General features: G+C 39.7%; 1 protein-coding gene across 1 annotated transcript in view; it reads right to left on the minus strand.

Annotated features, from left to right (window-relative positions):
- Positions 1-23,319, minus strand: part of LOC137150972 (cilia- and flagella-associated protein 47-like) — a 294,207-nt gene that overhangs the window by 80,205 nt on the left and 190,683 nt on the right. Inside the window, exons 34-35 of the mRNA XM_067545101.1 lie at positions 9,292-9,389; positions 8,848-8,964 (exon numbers count right to left, since the gene is read on the minus strand). Coding sequence (XP_067401202.1) covers positions 8,848-8,964; positions 9,292-9,389 — 215 coding nt within the window. The remainder of the gene's footprint in view (positions 1-8,847; positions 8,965-9,291; positions 9,390-23,319) is intronic.

Raw genomic sequence — 23,319 nt, forward strand, 5'->3', positions numbered from 1 at the left:
AGGGGAAGTGTTTATATTAGGATTCAGGACACTATATGAAGAAGTTAGAACTCACATGAAGTCTCTAAATAAAAGTTTATAGAAGATTTGAGTTGCAAAGCTCACAAGAAATAAATCATTAACAAAATTAAAGGACCAGTCACATACTTGCCTATATCTCACCTACAAGTGTCTCTTTTAGAGTTGGTTCCCAAGAAGACTCTTAGGGAATATTGCTCAATCCACCAGCTGTTTATGATGGAGAAGCTCAGCAAATGATGCAATAGGCACAGAATTTTTTTCAGTAACTACTCTCCCTTTGACACTGCTGTGAACATTGTGAGGGCTTGTGGTTCTAAAGCAATATTAGCAAAATGAAACTAAGTAGAAATTTCAGCAACTACCACTAAATTCTCAGAGAACTTCCCCCCCAAAGTCAATTTCATTTTGACAAGGCCATACCAATGGGACACTCAGTGTCATACTCATCATTTAAAAAGTTCAGCATGGTGATGGACTGGGCTTTGGCCCAGGAGTCAGACTTACCATACGTGGCACATGCTACCTTGATGACTTCTTGTTTGCAGGTAGAACAGATTCCAAGGAACATGCCAACCTGCAGGTTCCATTTCAGGCCTTGGCCAGTGCCTGGGAGTACTCCTGACAGAAGAAAAATAAAGGGTCCTATGCCTAGCTGATTTACTTAGGAACAGAGTTAGATACAGAGGATGGTATCTCCAAACCCCTTGTGAATAAGCTTGGTCATCTTAACTTTGCATGCTGAGTCATGGCAAAATTAAGATGAAGAAAAATAGCCTGCAGTTTCTTGGCTTCAGTAACTTTCTTGGCTGTACTGGCCCTCTTGAGAAATCACAAGAGTTCTGCATGCTTAGAGATAGCGAAGCCGAATCATTTTCTAAGACTGAATGAAGAAATGAAGGAGAATGTATGCGTAAGGCAACATTTCCTAACTCACTTCACGGAGTTTATTTCTAGAGACAGGATTCATTGATAAAGGCAGCCCTCAAAGTTCAATCAGATGCATCAGGGGACATTGGGTTTGGGGATTTTCACCATCACAGGTGATGTGCTCAGAGATGGTCCACTGACTGGATACAAAGGACGATAATTAACAACAAAACATTCCTGGATTTTTCTACCATTTTCATAGCAGTGACAATTTGGAGGATGGAATTTGTGAACTGGAAAAAAGAGTGAAATCTAGAGTGACAATCTGGCAATGATACATGTTACTATTAGCCAGTCCTGTAAATCACCACTCAGGGTTATGAGGAAGGTTAGGACATTTTTATTGCAGTGTTTTAATTTATATCATCTGTTTTATTGCTAAAAATGTTCCTGGGATTAATAATGGCATAGCTGATGCTTTCTCTCTATTACAGGTGAACAAATTTCAAAACTTGGCACCAGGTACTAGCAAGGAACTCAAACAGATGCTGCAGGCTTTTGGAAACTTTGCCTCCTGACTACTATTGGATTAGTGCAGCAATTAGTAGCACCATGAACATTTAGACTGAACGTGAGATGTTTTATAGAATTTACTTAAGTTCAGGCTAAGGTGGGCCTGTGTAAGATTTGGACAATTTCTGAAGATCAGGTACATCAGCCATCTCCAGTCGTTTATCAAGCACCATATTTTGTAGCAAACTATCAGGTTATGCAGATCTTTGTGGTGGGTTTTTAGTTAGGAGGTTATTAAATGGGTGATCATGATCTGGCTGAGGGAAGATCCCCAATGACCCGCCACCATTCAGATTCTTTGGAATCTGGAGGGAGTTCTTCACTAGGTACATTAATGCGGCCACAAGGCATCTTTGTTTAAGGCAGTTTTGCAACTGGCATTTTTTGGAGCATTTAGAGTCAGTGACTTGGTGTCTGGGTCAGCAATGGATACTTCAGGTAGGGATTTGGAGTTAGGGACTTACAGTTGGGTGAGCAATCAGTCATCTTGACCTTGAGAATGTCAAAGACAGATCAGGGATGGCAAGGTGAGTCCATAATATTGCATGAAGGTGGGAAGGCAGAGACATGCACAGTCACAGCATTAAGAATTTACATAGGGCTGCAGCTGGCTAGTGATGGGCCATTTTTTTTCTTCCTGGAGACAGAACTACATCGCAAAATTTCAGTATGTGGCCATCTTAAAAAAGAGGCTTATACTGTGAGGCTTCCCTTCTGGCACATTTGGATCCCATTTTCTCATAATATTCCTTTCAGGGTTTTGGTGGTGACATCTGCAGCAGCACAACTAGGAATGGGACACAGGTAATCGTTTAATGGCATCTGAATGCATACACAACATATGGGAGACCCTTGGTTGAAAGTAGAAACCCACAATGAGAAAGTGCCATTTTTTTTTTTTGTTTTTGCCAATTTTCAGGAGGAAGGCAACAGGGCATAAGAGCAGGTGTTTAGATCCATGGACACAGTATCATGCATTGGGCCCATATGCAGGCAACCAGTTTTCCTGGCAGCTCACAGCAAGGCCTCAGTGGTGAAGTGGTTCTCGAAGGGGACATGCTAGGGACAAGGAAGGGGGCATTCTAGGGAAACAAAGGATGTCCCTCTTACACTCTTTGGCAGCTAGGAAGCAGCAATCTAAAAGGATTAGCACACACCCAGATTAAAATAATTTGAAATTTTGTAAAGGGGTTGACTTAATCATTATGGCAAGGAAATTTAAAGCAGATCCCAGGGATAACTGTAAAATGGTCTGAAATGTTGCAGTTGGAAGCGGCTGGCCCTCTACGTATTGACAAGTTCAGAAGGTGCACAGATCAGAAGGTGGTTAAATTTGCATGCTCGTGGGGTGGACCGGTGATCATCATATTCATTAGCTGAGTTATTCAGTGAAGATGGGGCACACCTCTCTGACTAGGGAGCATATATATTTTTGCCTGATGTGAGAAAGGGAATTGTTAACTATCTGGGAACCCAGCTGCGCAACCGAGACAGCCAAGTTGACTGCTGGCACCTCTTGGTGGCAGTTATATAGTGCAGGTACTCATTTGATAGGGGTTTTGGCACCCTAATAAATTGTAACTGGTGTGGATTTAGGGGAAGGCATCCCCAAAAAAAGATGAGAACAGGGTTGGGGCTCCTGATGTACAGAGAGGAGACAACCCCCCTTTCCACAGCCCCTTAATCTTGATATGAGGGGAATGCAGTGGGGTCCCAGCAATGGAATGGGAACAACTGTGGAGGGATAGGGGCTGACAGCAGCCCTCCACAAGGTTGAACAGATTACAGAAGGAAAGATGACCTGTACTATACCAGTTATTCCCAGATGAGTTAAGTTAAAAAAATTGCAACCTAGGTAAATCACATTCCTGGTTTCTTGTCTTTCTTCCCATGTGTTCAGGACAATGATCTTGAATGTTTAGTAGGGAAGAGAAAGGAATACAAATTTCACTCCGTAAACCAAGAATTAAGAAGTTGTTCAACAATAGAATCAGAACAGCTCCACTTCCCCACTGTCAAAGAATCCAAAATATCTTAAATTTTACAGAGGGTTGCAATGTTTGAAATGTGAAAAGAGGAAATGTTACTGTTGTGAACTTCACACTGCACACCAGAGATATAATATATGAAATCATTTACAAAACTAATACTCCACCACCAAAAGATACAAATACAGTTATCGTTATCATTATCGATCCCATAACCACATTGGTCATTGGGGCACCATCACTGATGAATGATCAATCGTCTCCACCCTTGACGATTCTGTGTCAGTGCCTGAGTCTCTGCAAAGTCCATTCCTGTCCACTCTTCTATGTCATCAGTCCATCTCTTCTTCTGCCTGCCTCTTCTTCTCGTCCCCTGTACTGTCTCTTGAAGGATGATCTTGGATAGGCCAGATGATCTTGTTACATGGCCGTACCACGTTAGCTTTCGCTTCTTCACAGTCATCAGGAGATCTTCATGTGACCCAGCATATTGGATGATTATGTTCTGAACCTCTTCATTAGTGACATGGTCAAGGTAGGAGATGACCAGATTTTATGGAAGTATCTCATCTCCACTGCCTGTATTTTCCGTTCACGTTCTGCTGTAAGGGTCCATGTCTCACACGCATACAAAAAAATGGAGATGACCATTGCATGAAGCAGTTTCAGTTTGAACTTCAGGGACATGTTCTTGTTCCTCCAAATTGGCTTTAACTTTGCCAGTGTTGCTGCTTTTTGTGCAGTTCTTGCCATAATTTCTGCCTTTGATCCCTCGTCAGTAATGATTGCCCCCAGACACTTGAACTCCAATTCTTGTCCATTAACAGTGATGTGTAAGTTGATTCCATCACGTTTGTTTGTCATCAGCTTGTTTTTTTCTGTGTTAATTTCCATGCTGCACTTTGCAGAAGTTTTATCCAATCATTTCACAAGGTTAGCCAGTTCCTCTTCGCTACCTGCCAGGCTGTCAATGTCATCAGCGAATTGAAGATTTGAGATTGTTTACCTCCCAGTACTAACTGTACATATGTGATCTTCTAGGGCATCAGTCATTATGCACTCCAAGTAGATGTTGAACAGTGTGGATGAAAGAAGGCAGCCTGGCTGAACCCCAACAGTGGTGTAAAACCACTCTCCTATTGCACCATTGACAAGAACTGCACTGTTGGCCTTGGCATACAGTTGTTTAATGGTAAAAATAAGCTTATGACCTATGTTGTACTTTTTCATGGCTGCCCAGAGAGCTTCATGCAATACTCTGTTAAATGCCTTCTTGAAGTCAACAAAGATCTGTTAGATATCCTACTGGTGTTATAAGTACTTCTCACATAAAACACGAAGGTTGAAAATCTATTCTATGGTACTTCTTCCAGCATGAAAGCCAGCCAGTTCATCAGCTCTGATATTCTCAGCTTGTAGCTTCTCTCTGTTCAAAATAACTTTCAGCATCACTTTGTTCAGATGGCTAATTAAGCTTACAGTCCGCTAATTTTGACAAAGTTGCAGGTTGCCTTTCTTTGGCAGAGTAATGATTAATGACTTAGTCCATGTGGAGGGCCGCTCACTGGTCTGCCAGATCTTGTTGCAGATCTTGGAGAGTACATCTATTACTCTTTATCCTCCAAATTTCAACAGTTCAGCTGAGATGTTGTCAATATCTGTAGCCTTTCCGTTCTTGAGTGATTTCACAGCTACGTCCACTACTTCACGCAGTATTGGAAAATCTCCTCCTCCATTGAATCCGGACCGTCTAGGACACTAGAATCTTCATTTATCTGGTGGTTGTACAGATCAAAGCAGTAGTTTGTCCACCTATTGATGATGTCCTTTTCTTCTGTGAAACTGTTCCCTTCTTTATTTTGAAATGAGTTGACTTTGGTCCATCTTTCCTTCGTCAGATCTTTTACAACCTGGAACGTGTGACCCATCCATGCCCAGGGTAGCCTCCTGAAAATGCCAAGGTCAGGGCAGGCTGCAAACGGAGAGTAGATTCTCCCAACACTGGTGGATGGCACTGAAGCCAGACTTCCCAACCAGCCACAAACTGCACTTCTGAATCCCCACAGAAGCCAGTATACAAATGCACACAGCCCCCTTTACTGCATTTCAGCTCCAGGATCCTAAATCAGCACTAGGTCCAGTAAAGAGACCAGTTATTTAAACTCTATGCTCTTTACTACAAAGGTCCCCTCTGACCCCAAGGGGTCAGCCACAGTACCCGTTCAATATAAGTTTGGATCTTACCTAAAATACCACGCTGCCAGCCAATCCTTTAGCAACTAAAACTAAAGGTGTAAAAAGAAAGAAATAAACCATAAGAGAAATGTTAAAGGGTCAAAGCAAATCAGATACATACAAATGATTGAAAGTCCATATACATCAGGTTTCTAGAAGAAATGTGGAGTTGCAGGCTTGTATAGTCTCCTCTGGTATACATCCAGTACCTAGATGGGCTTCAGTTGCAGATGACTTGATCCAGAGGTAGGTAGGTGGCTGAAGCTCAGGATAGAAGGCAAAATGGTTTCTGTGGTTTGGTCTTATATACCCTCTGTCCCTGGCCATGCGGTCTTGTGGAATGTTACAAGAACTAAAATGCAGTCCAGAGTCACATGGGACAGCTCTGGTGCTTCATCAGGTATGCTGCCTGTGGAATTTCACAGGAACCAAAATGGAGTGCAGAGTCACATGGGAAAGTCCTGGTGCTTCATCAGGCATATCTCCGGCTTCTCCCCCTGGGCCCCTTGCACCTGGGGATGTCTCAATGGGCCATTAAGCTGGCTATTGTCCTGCAGCCATCCTGTCTGGGGTGTTGCCCAAGCAACACAATTTGAAATACAGATCTCAAATATATCTATAACTTCCATTTTACATATTACACATGAACATAAGTATTATTATCTGACTTAGCATATTACAATCTTTCTAACAGTGCCTGACATGGCATATCTCACATGAATTATTATGATTTTGACATACAATGTCAAACACTATAACAAATGCTCTCCCCCCAATCTACCCAACATGACAGAAGGTTCTCTTGCTATTTTTATTGTTAACGTACTCTTCAATTTTAGAGCATTATTTTTCGATCCATGTCTCCTTGGCCACCTTCATTCCTTTCCTGATCTTTTTGCCAATCTCTCTGTATTTGACAGCTCCCTCAGTGCTGTTCTTATCTCTCTTAAGTTCTCTTCTGATGTCACACATTTTCAGTATTTCATTTGTGACCCAAGGTTTTATCTTCCTACGATATTTCCCAAGGATGCCCATTGCTACCTCATTCATTACAGTGTTAAAATTGTTAGTCAGTGTTTCTACATCTTCCTCCAGAACAAGCAGCGGGGCAAATTTTCTGCCTATCATTGCTTGAAATGACTCTGCAATGCTTGTGTCATAGAGTCTTTTTAAATCAAACTTGGTACTGATGATATTTGGACTGACTATCTTCCTTAAGCACTATCCATTCCCCATCAGTGGGACGTGAAAAGTGTATTATTGGTGGAACCTCAACAAAGAAGATTCGTGGAAGAGATAACATCACCATAGTCAGATGGCACATAAGGACACTGAGGCAAACAGGGAGGTTGAAAGAACTCACATATAAAATGGAACAATACATCTGGCACCTCCTAGGAATCTCCGAGGTCAGATGGAAGAACTTTGGAGAGGCACTAATGGAAGAAGGCCATGTACTCTACTACAGTGGAGAAGACAAACATGTCAATGGCATAGGATTTCTTGTGCATAAAAGGTATCAAGAATTCAGTACCAGGGTGCCGCCCAATATCCAGCAGGCTTATCCCTATCTTCCTAATAGCAGCACTATTCAACATCACAGTAGTAGAAGTCTACACCCCTACAAGAGATTATGATGACGAGCAAATTGAAGATTTTTATAATCAGCTCCAAGACACCATCGATAAGGTACACAAGAAAGATACCCTGATTGTACAAGAAGACTGGAATGCTAAAGTGGGTATTGACGCACGGGCAGATTGGCGAGATTATTGTGGCCCTTTCTGTAATGTGGTAACATTATGAATATGGACATCTTCAGGCTCTTTTTTAAAAAGTGACGGTAAACTCACTTGCTTCACAAGATGTATATAGTCCCAAACCATAGGATGGGGTGAAGTCTTAGGAAAAATTCCTGGATTCGAAAATAACATAGTCAAAGTTTTACATGTGTATGCAAGCATGTGCATGCATACCTACATAGACCAACATACACTAGTCATGCTTAAATTTTTTCCAGTTTGAAAATTCTACCAGTGCCAGCAGTACCAAGAAATCACCCTAAAAACACCTAGAGTCTTTCAGAGAAGTTTTGCACACACAGTATCCCAACACAACTACATAATAGATTCCCAGATGTTGAAGCTGGAAGGAACCATTATAATCACAGTTTGCCCTCCTTTTAACATCAACCTTAGAATTTCACCCAATAAATCTTACCCCTACTTGACACACCTTTGTTTATACACCTAATAACCGTGTTACCCATTTCAACTAGATTAATGTTTCTCAAATTTTTCAGGTTAGTGGCCCCTTATGTAAAGTCAATTTTCATTATCCATTTCTATTTACTGTAAAAGTAAAAATGCATCCAAGACAACAATGATAAATCTATGAGTTGTGTGTGTGTTTTGAAAGACTGACAGAAAATAAGGCTGTGTGGGGAATAGGGGAACAAGATTTTAATAGCTTTAGATTGTAAAAAAAAAAATTCCAGTGCCACAGGACCTCTCAGGTTGCCTTTTGTGACCCACCAGATGAGAAACAAGAAGCTAGAGCATTGTAATGGGAGCTCATATTCAGATGGCTATTTATAATGATTTTTAAATCCACTGCAGAGTGACTACTTTCCAGGACATAGTCCCCCAACCTGTAAATATGTCTACAGGTAAAGTTTTCAAAAGTGCCTAAGTGATTTAGAAGCCAAAGTCCTATTGAAAAAGTCAATTTCAGCACTTCTGAAAATTTTACAGTACATTATTTTTCACAGATGTATGACTGAAGTTCCTGGATACAAACCATTTTTCTATTATTTATTCTTGGAACTTCAATACTATTAATAAGCCACTCAAGCTTCAATTTTGTGGTTTGGGATACCAGATCCTTCAATGACATTACACTCTTATTATGTATGTTGGGGAGGGGGGTGTGTACGTGTACGTGTACGTACACACACACACACACACACACACACACACGTTTTTTGAAGTAATGCTGTAGTTTTATATGAAGCAGTATTTCAGTTTCTTCATTTTAAAAGTACATTATGAAAAATTCACTTCATCTCATTCTTACCCAAATGATAGGCAAGGTATTATTAATAAAATAAAGTAACAAATAATATTCAAAATGTATACAGCACATGTGATATAAAACCATTTACCTGGACATCTATATCAAGGTTGACAGCACGAAAAGCATTCACAAGGATCAAGCAATTGTGCAGACGTTGTTCAGGAGTTCCCGGATTAGTATACATATTCACAAAGTGAGTGGAAATCTGTACAGAAGAGCAAAATCATTGTATTACACTGGGGGAAACTACATATATATAAATATATATATTTTCACCTTCTCATTAATACACGAAATGTTCATATAAACCCTGAGGTAAATATTCCATCTTAAGTGCATACTTAAGAAAAGAGTAATCACTGAAATAAAGACTTACTACATATGGCTTCATATTTTAAAGTTCTTGCAAGCCAAAAGTTCCAAAGTGAAAGTGGATAATCACAGTGGTAATAAATACTTAGACTCATATTCATTCAGATATAAAGCTTACAATAATTTTTTTTTAATAAAAAGATCTGAAAAAAGATATTACCAAATATGGGCAATAAGCTGCCACCTGTGCTGCCAATACCAGACCATCTAGAAGATCTCTGTCAAAATTTACTATCCATCTCATAGGTGGTATTTCACCTGTTTAAAACAATATGACACAGATTAGAATTATGCTTCTCCCTTGAGATGTTCTACCTTAACTTTTCACAGAAAGGAGGACCTACTGAAATAACAAATAAAAACAAGTTACCCATTTGTAATTAAAGTTCTCCGAGTATATCTCTTCTATAAATTAATGTTGTTAGGAATATACCTCATGTGTGCCAGAACCATCCAGAGGACAGAAACTCCTACTTGCATGCTATCACGCATTTGAATATTCACCACAAAGGGATTTCCAGTGTAACCATCACAAGTTCTTTTCAGCCACTTGAAATACAATTAAAGGACTCTGAAACAGTAGGAAACAAATGCAAACAAGTGGGGACCTTGTTCATTAGGTGGGTTGTTTAAGATTTATGAAGTCCTTAACTCTATTTCCTTGCTTTTAAGTGCCTGAGTTACATATGTTTGTGCGAGTGTACACGCACTCATACACAGTTTCCTTCCATTCACAGGGGCACTGAGATTTATACAAAACCCCTGAAATGCAAGGAAACATTTGAATGTTTTAAAGATAAGCCATGTAAACCTGCCAGTGCAACTTGGTTTTTTGTTGTGTTTTAAACCATTGAATTATTTGGCACTAATTAATCAACAGGAGTTATGTAAATGAAACTGAACAGTTACCATACACTGATGCACAATTAAGCAGACAACAACCTCTACCTTTGCTTCAACACAAGCACTTTGAGTCCTCACATAATTCAATTATTTTTGTTTTCCTGGTGCTTTTGTGAAAAGTAATCACTCAGTTAAATTTCCCCATATTTCATAATTGACAATTATGTTTAGCGGCTTCGATATTTAACACGAGTACTTAAAATATTTATCCCCCACTGTTAAAAAGCAAAAGTCTAACAAGCTAAAAAATTTAACCTGAAATACTCTTTAAAGTAATTATTGACTTATACCTATACAAAAGGATTATGGTTAGTGTATATACACCATTTATTTAAAAGAAGGAGCCTTTCAAGCGTTTAGAGAACCATTTGTATTTTGTTAAATTGTTGCTACTTTGCTAACCAGCTTGCATAATTTATGAAACAACTTCAGCCCCTTGCCTCCCCCTCCAATCTCAGTCCAACGATAGTCCATCTGCAGGCAGGCACTCTTCTTATGTCCTGGCTGGCCACACTGTCAGCAGACCAGCTGCCCGGCTTCACTGGTAGCTCGGGGCTCCTCCCTCTTCCTCTCTGGGCCCTTTCCAGGGGTTGGTTCCCTGGGGCTTCTTGCCCCACTCTGGTCCCTGGTCGGGCGGACCATCTCTCTGGGACAAATCTGCCTCCACATACTCCGTGAGCTTGACTGCCGCATCTACCATCCCTGGTTGATGCCTCCTAACCCAAACCTGGATATGTTCGGATAGGCTATGTAAAAATTGTTCTAGACCAATCGCGTCCATGATCTGCCCTATGGTATGTGACTCTGGCCTCAGGCAGCGGTCACCCCAGTCCATTAATCTCTGGGCAAACGCTCAGGACCACACACTCCTGGTCCACCCAATCGAGGACGGCCGCCCCTACTGCCTCGTACCCCCTGGCCTGCTCCTTGCTTAAAGCCATGTAAGCCGCCCGCACCTCACTGGCTAGGTAGGGGCCAGATATAGGACTGAGGTTGCTCTGTCTCACCTGGCACCGAGGGCTACCCACTCAAAAGTCCCAAGGAAGACATCTGGGTTATCTGCCGGGCCCATTTTACAAAGTCCCAGACCCGGGGGTCAACTGCCATCCCCGATCACAAGGCTCACCACTTGCTGCAGTAGTTGCTGCTGTATACTGGCTTGCTCCCGAATAAAACCCTGGAGGCTCTTCTGTTGCCCAGCCTGCCAGGCAAGCAGGGCCTGCCTCTCTGTCTGTTGAGCTCGCTGGAAGCTTTCCATTGCCTGCTGCATCTGCTCTTGTTGTTTCAAGAGCCATTGTAGGGTCTCATCCACCCCTGGGCCACCAACCACATTCGTTGGCTGTTGGTCCTGGACAAGCTCCCATGTGTAGCAGGTTAGCACCGGCTCTCCTGCTGCTCAGGTCCTCTGCCCCATAAACCACACACAGATCGCAGCTTTGTGTTCCCATGAGTGCTCTTTATTTACAAGCTTGTCCCCCACCAACTATTCACATGTACCGTCTGGGCTCAGGGGCCACTCAGTCTCAACTCCTCACTTAGGGCAGCTCCCCTTCAACTGAGGCTTCTCCCTCCCAGGCAGACCACTTGCCCCTTCCTTCCTCCTACTGCTCCTGCTACCTCCCTGCTGTGAGTCTCTGGTGAGCCCCCCTTGAGCTCCTTTCTATGAGCCTTTATAGGGCCAGCCTAATGAGCGTAACAGCTGCTCCATTAGCCCAGTCCCCGCAGGCTCGTTCAGCTGGCTGCACTCCCGCTTTGACTAGGGCTCCAGGGACAAAGGGCTGGCTTAACCTTCAGTTCTCAGCCAGTGCCCTGTCACACACCCAAATCTTTCTAATACAACAATCAAGGTCGTACTCTCCCAACAACACGGACCCGAACAAACACTACACCAGCATGCCTATTATTCATGGAATCTTTTTCCCACCAAACAGAACTATAAGAGCCTGGATCAGTAGCTCCAAGCCACTAAGGTGGCCTTTGAGGAGTGGCAACATTATTTGGAAGGGGCTCACTATCCAGTCCAGATATACACTTCCACGAAAAACTCAAATATCTGTGCAAGGCAACGGTATTAAATCACCTCTAGTGAGCTCTATTTATTTATTTGTGGTTCATCTTCATCATCACATAGCGCTCCAGAATCAAAAACGCAAAGCCGATGCTTTGTCCTGAAGCTTTGATACTAGAAGCTTTGATTCCTAGACTAGCCAGGAACTGGCTCACAACCTTAAGCCCTTCAACTTCCTGAATACTGCTTTTTGTCAGGACCTAGTCAAACTGATTCGCTCTGCCTCTGCCTCAGAAATTCTGCCTAAAGAACAAGCTGCCATTAACAGGGAACCGCACAACACTTGGAAGGGGGTCACATTAGTAAACAACCACATTTATGTTCCCCCAGGTCAAGACTGTCATGAGCCCACTGGACTCAGACAGCTTCACAATAAAATCCAATACATTAATGACCAGGGATCAGGTTGCAGTGTCTTCAGGATAGAGCATATTGCAGGGTTTGTGGCACAGCACCTTGGCTTGAGCACATACATTGCAGGATCCTATGAAGTCCTGTGTTACATGACGCATTCAGGGGCACCAGAAAAGGTGTCACTGCTGATAGATGGTCATAATTTATAACCAGATTCTGGTGTGAGGCCCTTCTGAGGGTCCAGCTGCATCTCTTCTCTCCTACCACCTTCAGTCCAATAGCCAGATGGAAAGGCTCAATCAGATTTTAGAGCAATACCTATAATATTATATTAACATTCATCAAGATAATTGTTCCTCACTATTACCCTATGTGGAGTTTGCATATAACAAGACATATTATGCTTCCATAGGAAAAAGCCCTTTCTTTGATAACTATGGGCATCACTCTGGATTCCACTCAAAGCTACTTATGACCTCTCCTAATCCAAAAACCTTGGACTTGGTGCAGAGGATTCATCAAATCCAGGAGGAAGCAAAGGGTCACTTGGAAAAAGCAAAAGTCAACTACAAGCGAGATGTAGACCATCATCATCGACCAGGCTCCACCTGGTCAGTGGGATAAAAGGTGTCTCTCTCAACAGAGCATCTCTGCAGAAACAGACCTTCATGTAAGTTAGACTTCCAATCCTTTGACCCTTATCAAATCCATTGCCAAGTTAACCCCATATTGCTGACCTATACCTCCTGAAACCCTTTTCCAAGGATTCATTTCCACACAGGATCCAACCGCCTCCCCCGCCAGTATGCGTACAAGGCCATGAGGAATGTGTTGTGAGAGAGATCTTCAATTCTAAACATTGGCAATAAACGTTTATATCTGATTGACTGGGAAAACTATGACCCCAAACAGTGTACATGGGAGTCAGTGGAAAATAGTCACATACATGCTGTAATACAAGCCTTCCATGAGCCTGGACCCCAAGGCTCCTGATTGGACTGCAGCCCTTATTTAAGCCAGAAGAGGAAACAGGAAGCTGTCTGTACAACTGGGCTTCACCCTGCCCCAGGCTGCTGGTCTGGTGATTCCCCTTTCCCACCTTCTGATCCTGACCTCCTGGTATCCTCATTCAGCCTGACTCTTCATCCCTGCCCTCTGGTTTGTCTCTCAATTCTGATCTTCTGGCATTCCAACCCACCTTGATTTAGGAACTGACTCCTAACCCCTTGACTCTAGGCCTGCGCCCAATTCTAATCCTTACACCAGGCTGCCCATGCCCCAGCCCTGACATTATCGAGCACATATATTGCCGTGGTCTTGGGCCACTGGCCAAGAAAGGTTGGTCTTCTGCTCTCATAAGTTTTATGTTACTATGCAACATAATTATCAAGGGAATTCAATCTTCCTCAGAAAAATGCATTCCATTTGGTAACTTGGTTCAGTGACAGTAAGGGTTTTAAGAATGAGAACCAGTATCTTGAAATGTATCCGATGGTCTATGAACAACCAATGTAATGAGTATAACACCAGAGTAAGAAGAAAGCTGCTGTGTTTTGAATCTGATGGAGCTTCTTTATGCACTCATTTTCCAGTTCAGCAAGTTTCAGTTATATAACCTGGAAGTCAGCAGGCACAGATCGTTTTAGTCAAGTCACTGTCCAAAACCAAAGGGCATATAAGTCTAGAAGCAACAGAACTGAGAAGAACACTTAGCTGTAATCTGACTATTTGAGGGTGGCACACTTCCCCAGTACTGTGAGAAGCTATGGATCTTCAAAATGTTTTCCTTTCACTATCACCTGTCTTGCTTGAGGTTAGATTCAATCAGATGCCTTCATCACCTGGCTTATCTCAGGAAGCCACAGGGACGGTCAGTAATAGAACATCAGCATTGAGGATGAGCACACTACAGAGCTGATAATATGTCGACCATGATATGTCATGATATTACCCAGTGGCTTCAGTAGAAGAAGATCTGGGGAGTTTTTTTCCCCCAAGAAGGAAAAATTGCAAAGAAATTCCTTCCAAAATTCAGACAAATTTAATTGAGGATCACCATATTTACACTGAATGGATGTACTGACTCCTAATTAGACGCTCATATGGGACAGTAATTCCTCAGGTATTACAATTATGATACTTCAGACTCAAGAAACAAAGATGATCTCACCAAGAGCTAATTATTTGGATATCAAAAGTTCACTTCAAGTCTTATAGTAATGCAAAGTAAATATATTAACAGACCATCTCAAATGCAAAGCAATTGCCCCAGGGTAGTTATTTTAAATACTTTGCTCTCTTAAAGCAATCTAGAAAACACATTATGATAAAATTATCTCAAACTGCCCATTTGTGTATCATGGAAGAATTTTGCAGTTCAAAGATTGTTAATGCACACCCAGAATTACAATCTTGATGTTAAATTATAATAGCCTGTATGCATTTATAATAATATTTGGATATTGCTGCATCAAAACAATTAAATAACTTAACTGTAAACTATATAGTTTTATTTCTGAGAACAGATGCCCTTTCCAGACAGATTAACATAAAAATATTTGACCACTAAATTTTCACCACAGTGAAAGAAATACTGCATGACAAAAATGTCATTTAGAATCTCAAGACTATCTTTTGCTGACTTCATAAGTACAAGAGTACCAGGCAACAATCTAGCCTTCCATTAGTGATCCCAAACTGCCTTTGAAGCACAGGTCAAAATGAATTATTTAGAAGACAATTTTGTACAGGCATTCTTATCTGCTGGATAAGTGTCATGTCTTAAGAGGTTGTCATTCCGTAGAGAAAAAGTGCTCTGTAGGAAAGGTACTTCTTTAATCGTCTTGTCCAGCAAGAAAAAGCCTAAGGATATGATTCAGGGTGCTAACAAGAACAGAAATACTGTACATGTAAGTGAACTTATGACTTGCCACTTTGGCATACTTCTCAGTGACAGTCAGTTCAAAGGCTTCCTTTTTAATTTCATGATCATGTTCACTGATGTCAGAATAAAGATGAGGTTTGGTCTAACTTATTAAACACTAAAGCCATTGCACTACTATAACATAAGACATAGAGTGTCCTGTAATTATTTTTAATCGTTACAACAGTCTGCTATGCAGAAAAACAAAAACATAGAAAAGAAAAAACGGACAGTAGGAAAACAATTAGCCTATTAACTATTAACCACATTATAAAAAAGTAATTCAAAATATGACAAAACTACCCTATTACACATTAGAACAAAAATGTTCATATTTTCATGTATCTTTTGTGCATATAGAGAGCAGGAACACTTTCAGTGGCTAGAATCTTTATTTAATTGTTTGTCATTGTATGTGACTTATTTGCAGACATTTCAGTATATATGCAGAGAACAAGAGTGGATGCTGTACAAGCTTACCCATAGTGCTATGAAAATGCACCTCAGTCCTAACCTGTAACACCAACATCTAGCACGGGGCTTCTCCAATATTATGGTTTTGTATCAATGTGGACATCTAGAAAGTTGAAGTTAAGAGAAGATAAAAAAAAAATTTCTGGTGATTTAAGCTATAACTTAGACCCAGGTTTCAAGAAGTGAAAGGCCATTGGACTAAGCTGCAAAACCTACTGCCATTGCCATCAATTACTGTATTCGATTAGAGCACTCTGTCTCTCTCCTTCATATACTTTAATTACTTATGCTTGCAATTGAACTAATTAGCATGTCCAGCTTCCCAACGTTCAACATTTAAATAGGTGCAACTGTGGGCACAAATAGTATCTACAGCGTTGAAGGTCAGATTGAAGCCTGGCTACTAGTCAGGATCAAAAGTTAAATTTTACTCTTGCTTCCAATGCTTTTAATTTTTTCCTCCAACAATGCCTATAGTTCAAACATAGGATGAAACTTTTGCCATTTTTGTTTTATCTTGTCCCACTTTCATGTCAGAACAGTCAGCTCTGACAGTTTACAATCAGAACTAGAGCTGGTCAGAAAACAAAATTTCTCCCACAAGAACCTTCAAATGAAAAAGTTTTATTGGAATTTTTTGTTCAAAGTCATCATCTTTTCCTTAAGGAAAAGTCAAACCAGTTAAAAATGAAAAAATTAGTGACTTAAAATGGCATTTTGAATTTCATTAAGTTGTAACTAAAGGAAAATTGTCATTTTGAGTAGACGTGAAGTGGTTTCAGTTTTTTTAAATCAAAGAGCTAAAACAAAACATCAAGTAAAAATGAAATAGTTTTCATTCATTTTGAATTGTCAATTCCAAATGAAAGTTTTCATTTAGATCCTATCTATTGGGAAAATTGAAATTTTTTATCAGGATTAACATTTTCCTACAAAAAATTCAGTTTAATTTAACTGTATTTTTCATCAGGAAAACCTTCCACTCAAAAAATGTCAACCAGTTCTGCTCACAACATTTAAGAAGCCTGTCCAATCTAGTCCTGAGAAGGCACCAACTGTCAAGTTGTTTACATGTATTAAAAATCATGTGATGTAGTAACTGTAATGTTTCAATGATCAATCAGTTTTGAAGATGAAAGTTCTATACTTCTCCCTTCAAGCCACTGTATTTGAGATTCTATTGTAACCTCTAACAATTATTGTCAAATTTTGTATTACTAATAGGCTCAGAAGACTCAGCTAACAACAATTCTGTTTGGTTTTTTGTTTTTTTTTTTGCAACCCAGCCTGCGCTGCCTCTCCCTCCCCACATTTTAATGTTTTTAATCATTTCTGTGAATTATACCTTCTACATTTTAATTATCCCACTGTCTGTATTACACCTGGGCATTGTTATACCTGCAGCATCTTCCTGTCATCCGTCAAATTCAAGCTTAATTTTGGCTTCAGATAAAAATAAGTCTAAACAACTTGAATGCTTTTCTCTCTTTGATAATCACAGATTATTTTTTCAAATTTGGTAAACACCAATAATATAATCACTGCTATACTAGAAACAAAATTAAGACAGACCCTGGCCCTGAAGAATTTACCATCCAGTAAATAGAAAAAGATGGCAGGTTACATTAGGAGGCCCTGAATAAGGAACAGAAGTAAGGTTCTCCCCTCCCACCCCCCAAATGTTTGATATTTCTTCCTCAATAGCCACAAGAAGTGAATTATGTCTTTAGATTGGACTTGAAAGGGGAGGAAAGTGTTGTGGGCATGATCCTAAATCCACTGAAATCAATGGAAATACTCCCAGCAATGCCCTGAAAGCAGACAAGAAATTTCAATTTAAAGTAGTCAACACTGGAGAACCTGTAAAGTAATTCAGAGTCTAGGTGACACGATAAGATTGATTGGTAAGGAAGATAATTTTAGCAGTCACCCTTGTAAGCATGTCATTAATAAGCATCAAAACTGATCAAATCTTGAACTTCTTTTCCATTCGTCATAGGGATAACTGATTCATATTTCTAGATAATTTTCTGGCAATATGGAAAGAAGAAATTTGTTACAATGAATCTGTGCTCTTTATAAAAGGTTCCCCATTATTTAAAAAAAAAAAAGAAAAAATTAAACCTAGATAATATCTGATAAAAAATCCCATGCTAAAAATATTAAGATCCCAAAATGAAGCATTCAGACAATCTGGGAAAAATCCAATTAAAATAGCCCATGCAAAACTAAATTCTCTTTGTGTTTATCTAATAGTCAGAGATGAACACGAAATTAGGATGGAATTAAGGTTGCAAGTACATATCAGTAATTTGGGGTAAAATGCATTGCAAGGATGCTGTAATTATAAACCTTAAATTTTATCCTGTAGTGACACTCACCCAACTGTGAGTATAATTAAAATATTTTAGTGTTTGTGGTGCCAGATTAGATTAAATAGATTTTTGAAAATACTGGATTTTGTTTTCCTCAGGGTGCCATTATAGAGAAGAGGTAATTTTTTTCTAGATGTCCTAACTGTGAATTTCCATACCTTAACATGTTTTGATTTCTTTAAATTGAATCTTAAATCTGAATTTCCTGGATTTATAGTACTTGCTTTTGCGATAATTACAAAATCACTGAAATGCATTTTATCTTAAATTACTTATACAGACTTTTAGCCTTAACTCCATCTGAAACCAAGTTTTTGTCTGGGAGTTTCCCTTTTTTTTTCTTTTTTTATGGCTGTTTTTTTTTTAATTTAAAATATACTACATGAACCCTAAAAAAAACCTCAAGAAGCATAAAAGTATCATATGCTAACAATGCTTTGAAGTTCTGAACTCTATAAGTGTTTTTTTATTTTGTTTTTTTACTTTAGCTTTTATGGTCAGAATCATAGGTATGCTGCGGCTGCTTTACCCCACTTTGGCCAGTTTAGCTAGATTTACAGCTGTTTTGCAACACAAACCAGCCAACTCCTTTTCTCCAGATTCCTCCTGCCTTTTGCACCTCTCTAAATTCCCCCTCCCCTTCCTGTCCTCTACATTCCCATGCACACACAGCCCCTTCTTCCTTCCTGCCTTTTATCGGGAGAAGATCCAGTGTAACAGGTAGATTTTGAGAAGAAATATTTAGAATGATTGTTTCTGCCACTTCTCACAACTGAGAGTTTATCTATTGCATAATATCTCCTTCAAAGAACTCACAAGCAATTGTCCTCTTCCAAACTGGACACCATCTCCCGCTGACCTGAACGGCACTGAGGTCATATGCTGATGCCCTCTTTCAAAAAAGCCTGTGCTTCCCATTGTTCCCAATAAAAATGAAGCCCAGGAAGATGTTGGCCCCCTATTTTGTCAGGAAACAGAGAGGACACTCAGTCCCAGTGAGAACTAGGAGGGAGGGTTTCCCTATTCAGAATGTCCACCGGAGGGCCTACAGCTTCTGTTCCAGTGAGAATTGTATGAGATTGTAGCTATTTTGAAAGAGAGCAGGTCTGCAAGAAATTCTCTGTAGAAAAATGTCATTCTTTAGCCCCTGCTGGAGAAACTTTCATTCAACTTGCATTCATTGAAAAACAACTGGAAACATGACCATTAATCTTAAATTTTAAAATAGTTGAAATGTAGACTAGGTGCAGATTTCAGTGATTAAATTATGACAAGTTTGACACCTCATTGTTATCCTGTTAAAACCATTCAGGGAAAAGAGGGGGGAGGAGGAGTCTGACACCAGGCAGTAAATTTCTTATAAGACCCGTTTTTAGTTAATTTTAAATCCTAAAGTAGTTAATGAGTTTACTTATAAATAAAAAATAAACATTCTGCATTCAAAAGAGTAATTATTGGAAGGATATACTCAAGTATAGGTTTGAATCTTTGCTTTAAATGCAAAACAACTCAACTTTAACTATGGAGCCACAATCAGATACTTCATAAATTATAGTCTTTTACTACATAATCACATACTGTTTTTCCCACAGTTCAACAGCAATAGGTTTACCATTCATTTTTCTTTCATTGAAAAAACTGAAACTATATCTTACTGGCAAGCATTTGGACCAGAGAGCACTCATCATTTATGTCTCTCTCTCAAGCTTAATGACTAAAAAACCCAATTAAAAGCCTATATTGGATTACGCCAATATTATATAAGACCTTTGGAATAAATATATCCCAATACATAAAGACCTTGAAGTTATTTAAATACAGTTTATCATTTCGGCATTCAAATAAGACAAGATAGACAGTTGATTTCTAGGGATTATTCCTTTCACCTTTCAGCCTGCTGTTTCATACCACCACATAGAGTATGAAATAATCGTGCAAAAATGCACTGCTTCTCCCATCTTATTAATGAAAATAACAATGGTTATATGAACTGCTTTGGACATATACACATAGCCAATAGTGCTTCCCCTGCATCCTCTAAATTAAATGTCTAAATAGCTAATTCACCAACATAACTAGATCAAGCTAAATCTATCCAATATATCTTTTGCATTCCAAATCTAAAAGATCTTTCAGAAGCAGCTGCGGCATGCAAGATTCAAAAGGTTTATATAATACATGTGCCTCGTTTTGATATGAATGCAGTACCAGTATAGACATCTGAAAATGTGTCATATAAGCCAGAAAATCAGACTGTCTCTGAATATCTCTCAGTGATCTGTGTTCAGGTGGCCTTCACAAAATATATATATGATATAAAATTAAATTGTAACTTAAAAAAAATTGGTCTGAACAGTTCATTTCTTTTCTTAAACTCCGTTTGCCAGTTAACCAGATTTTCCATCTTTTGGACAATATGTTGACAGCTGGAATCTTTTCATGCATGTGGGTCTCCTCAAGTCCCAATCCTTTTCACACTTACTATTTCTTTAAAGCTATGTAACACCAACTGGCACAAACTACTAATGACTTGAAGTTTTTTGTTTTTTTTTTTTGTTTTTTTTTTAATATATTTCTCCAAATGTACTAAAAGCTGAATTTAAAGTGGAATTCTGATTAATTATCAATGGCACAATATGACCCTTAATCTCAATAAAATGTAGGCTTTTTCTCTTTTCTATTAAGGGCTAAGTGCTCAGAACTGACCGTTGTTACTATTTGAGCTCCTTTGCTGTTGAGAATCAAGGGTGCTGGAACTCTCTCCAATTTGGACAGATTACCTGGATTCCTAAAAAAATAGAAATAAAAAAAATCCAGAATCTTCCCTTTCTTGCATCTAATCCTTCTTTGCATTGCTCTGTTTTGTACACATGAGTAACTATTCTAAGTTAATGAAGTTTGTTATTTTAATGACTCAGAACGCTATTAAAATCCAAGTAAAAACAGTTCAATAAATTTCTTGTACTCAAAGGACTCTAGTCTCTTCTCAGTACTTGGATGTTCATTAGAACATATCTTGAATCATCAATTACTGTATCTGCATGCAAAAACAAACAGCCAGTTTCTACAATACATAGAGAAAGGGATATGTGTTTGTGAGATTAGTGATCTTAAAGATTAGAATAACACCAGCCTATTTGCATGTTTTAGCACAAACAAATTTCTTCTTGGGTATTAAAATACATAACATTTTTCAATCCTAGAAAATGAGGATTACAGAAGGCTCTGGATTAAGGGGCAGGTGACCTAGGCAATTGCCCAGGGTGCCGGGCTTGGTGGCCGCCAAGCTTGGGATGCTGTTTTTGTTGTTTATGACCGAAGGGAAAATAGAATCTTTGATGTTCAGACAAATGAAGCACCATGAAAAGACGGGGTTTTTTGTCTGATTTTAGTAAGCTGCCAGCAGACAGCAAAACACTCTTGAACAATTTTACAAAGCTTCACGAGATGCTGACACATGGGGAATGATCAGACATCAATGATAATGACCTCTATGTCAAATTGGACAACATCCATGACATTCCGCCATACAGGAAGCACTCTTCACTCCAAGTTCTCCAATTCATTCATGTTGCAGAGCTGAATGACACTTTTCCTAATCTGTGCATAGCTTTGAGGATTCTGCTCCCGCTCCCGGTCACAGTTGCAAATGGTAAGCACAGCTTCTCGAAGTTCAGGCTCATTAAAACATATCTTTGATCAACAACGGCCAATGAGAGACTGACATCGCTACCTATTTTATCGCTTGAAAATGCCATTGGCCAGTCTTTGGATTTCTCTGTCACTGTGCTTCAGATCACGAGGGCAAATTTGAGAAAAGCAACCTTTTGAACTAAAGGACTAGGGTTCACATTTTAAGGCTCTGACCTACTGTAACGTTATTTAATACTGGTCCACCCAATACTGTGCACAGTTCAATTTCTTGATGTTAGTACATTTCAGTTATTCTTAAAATTAACAAGTTTCTATAAGCTTAGAGTAAATAAGCTTGCTTATATATGGCATGCATTAATACAGATTTACAGATCCTAGTGTGCAAATTTATTGTCATGTATGACAGAGATAAATCATGCATGCAAATCGTGCATCAAAGTCATGAAATGGGCTACAAATGTAATAAAAAATAAGGCATTCAATAGTTTAACAAATGGCGTGGGCAGGGGAGGTGCAAAGAAACTCCTCTTTGGGATGACATTTGGTGTAGGGCCAGCCCTGAATACAGACATGGCAAGCAGTGAGGGTTCATTCTCTTCATAATCTCATTGCAGTGCCTATCATATAGAGTGTGTGTGATTTTTGCTTTCATTGGTGAACTGTCTGAATAATCCAAGCTATAGTTTGCAATACCAGTGTGGAAGCACAAAAACAAGGCCTGGTAGGCCTTACACTGAAATGAGTGATGGAAATGTAAGTTAGCATGACTATGGATGGAAAAACCCACTGAAAACTGTTGATTGCACTTTAAGCTGTTTTTGAAACTAGCTGCTTTTGTAATTGCTCCTAGCTATTCTCGCAACAGATAAGGAGGTAGCCTGGGGCTTGTGTAATAGATAAGGAAGTAGCCGTTAGATTTGTTTTGCAATGGAAAACTCCACTATGCGATCAGTATGTGAAGAGCTATCCTATATAAGCCATCAGCATTCAAACCTGTACAGAGACTCCTGACAGCAGCACAGAAACCCTGTGCTGTCCAGGGCTTCCCTATGGCCATAGCTCTCTGTGTGTCTGTCAGAATAAAGCTCTGCTCGATTTGACCCTAAAAGAGAAGCTGCGTGATCTTTTCCACGACACCAGTCTGCTGCTCACCGATGTTATGTAACGATAAAATCTTTCCATGGGATGAAAATTCTATCCACCCACATGTCTGGCATAACTAGACTCTCAGAACTGTGGCACACTCAGAAGCATTGCTCTGCTTAATAATTGTATTCCATTGTATGGATGCAATCACACTGGCACTTAATGAGCTGGATGCTTTGATGGTTGAGGCATACTCCTAGAGCCAGTCCTCACAACACTAAACTAGTAACAGCAATACAGTTGTTCATATGAAAGTGAAGGGCTGCATACCATAAAAATGGACGATGTCAT

Source organism: Emydura macquarii, unplaced genomic scaffold (assembly GCF_026122565.2).
Source record: "Emydura macquarii macquarii isolate MOO-44397 ecotype Brisbane River unplaced genomic scaffold, CSIRO-AGI_Emac_v2 contig_1043, whole genome shotgun sequence".
Taxonomy (NCBI): Eukaryota; Metazoa; Chordata; order Testudines; family Chelidae; genus Emydura; species Emydura macquarii.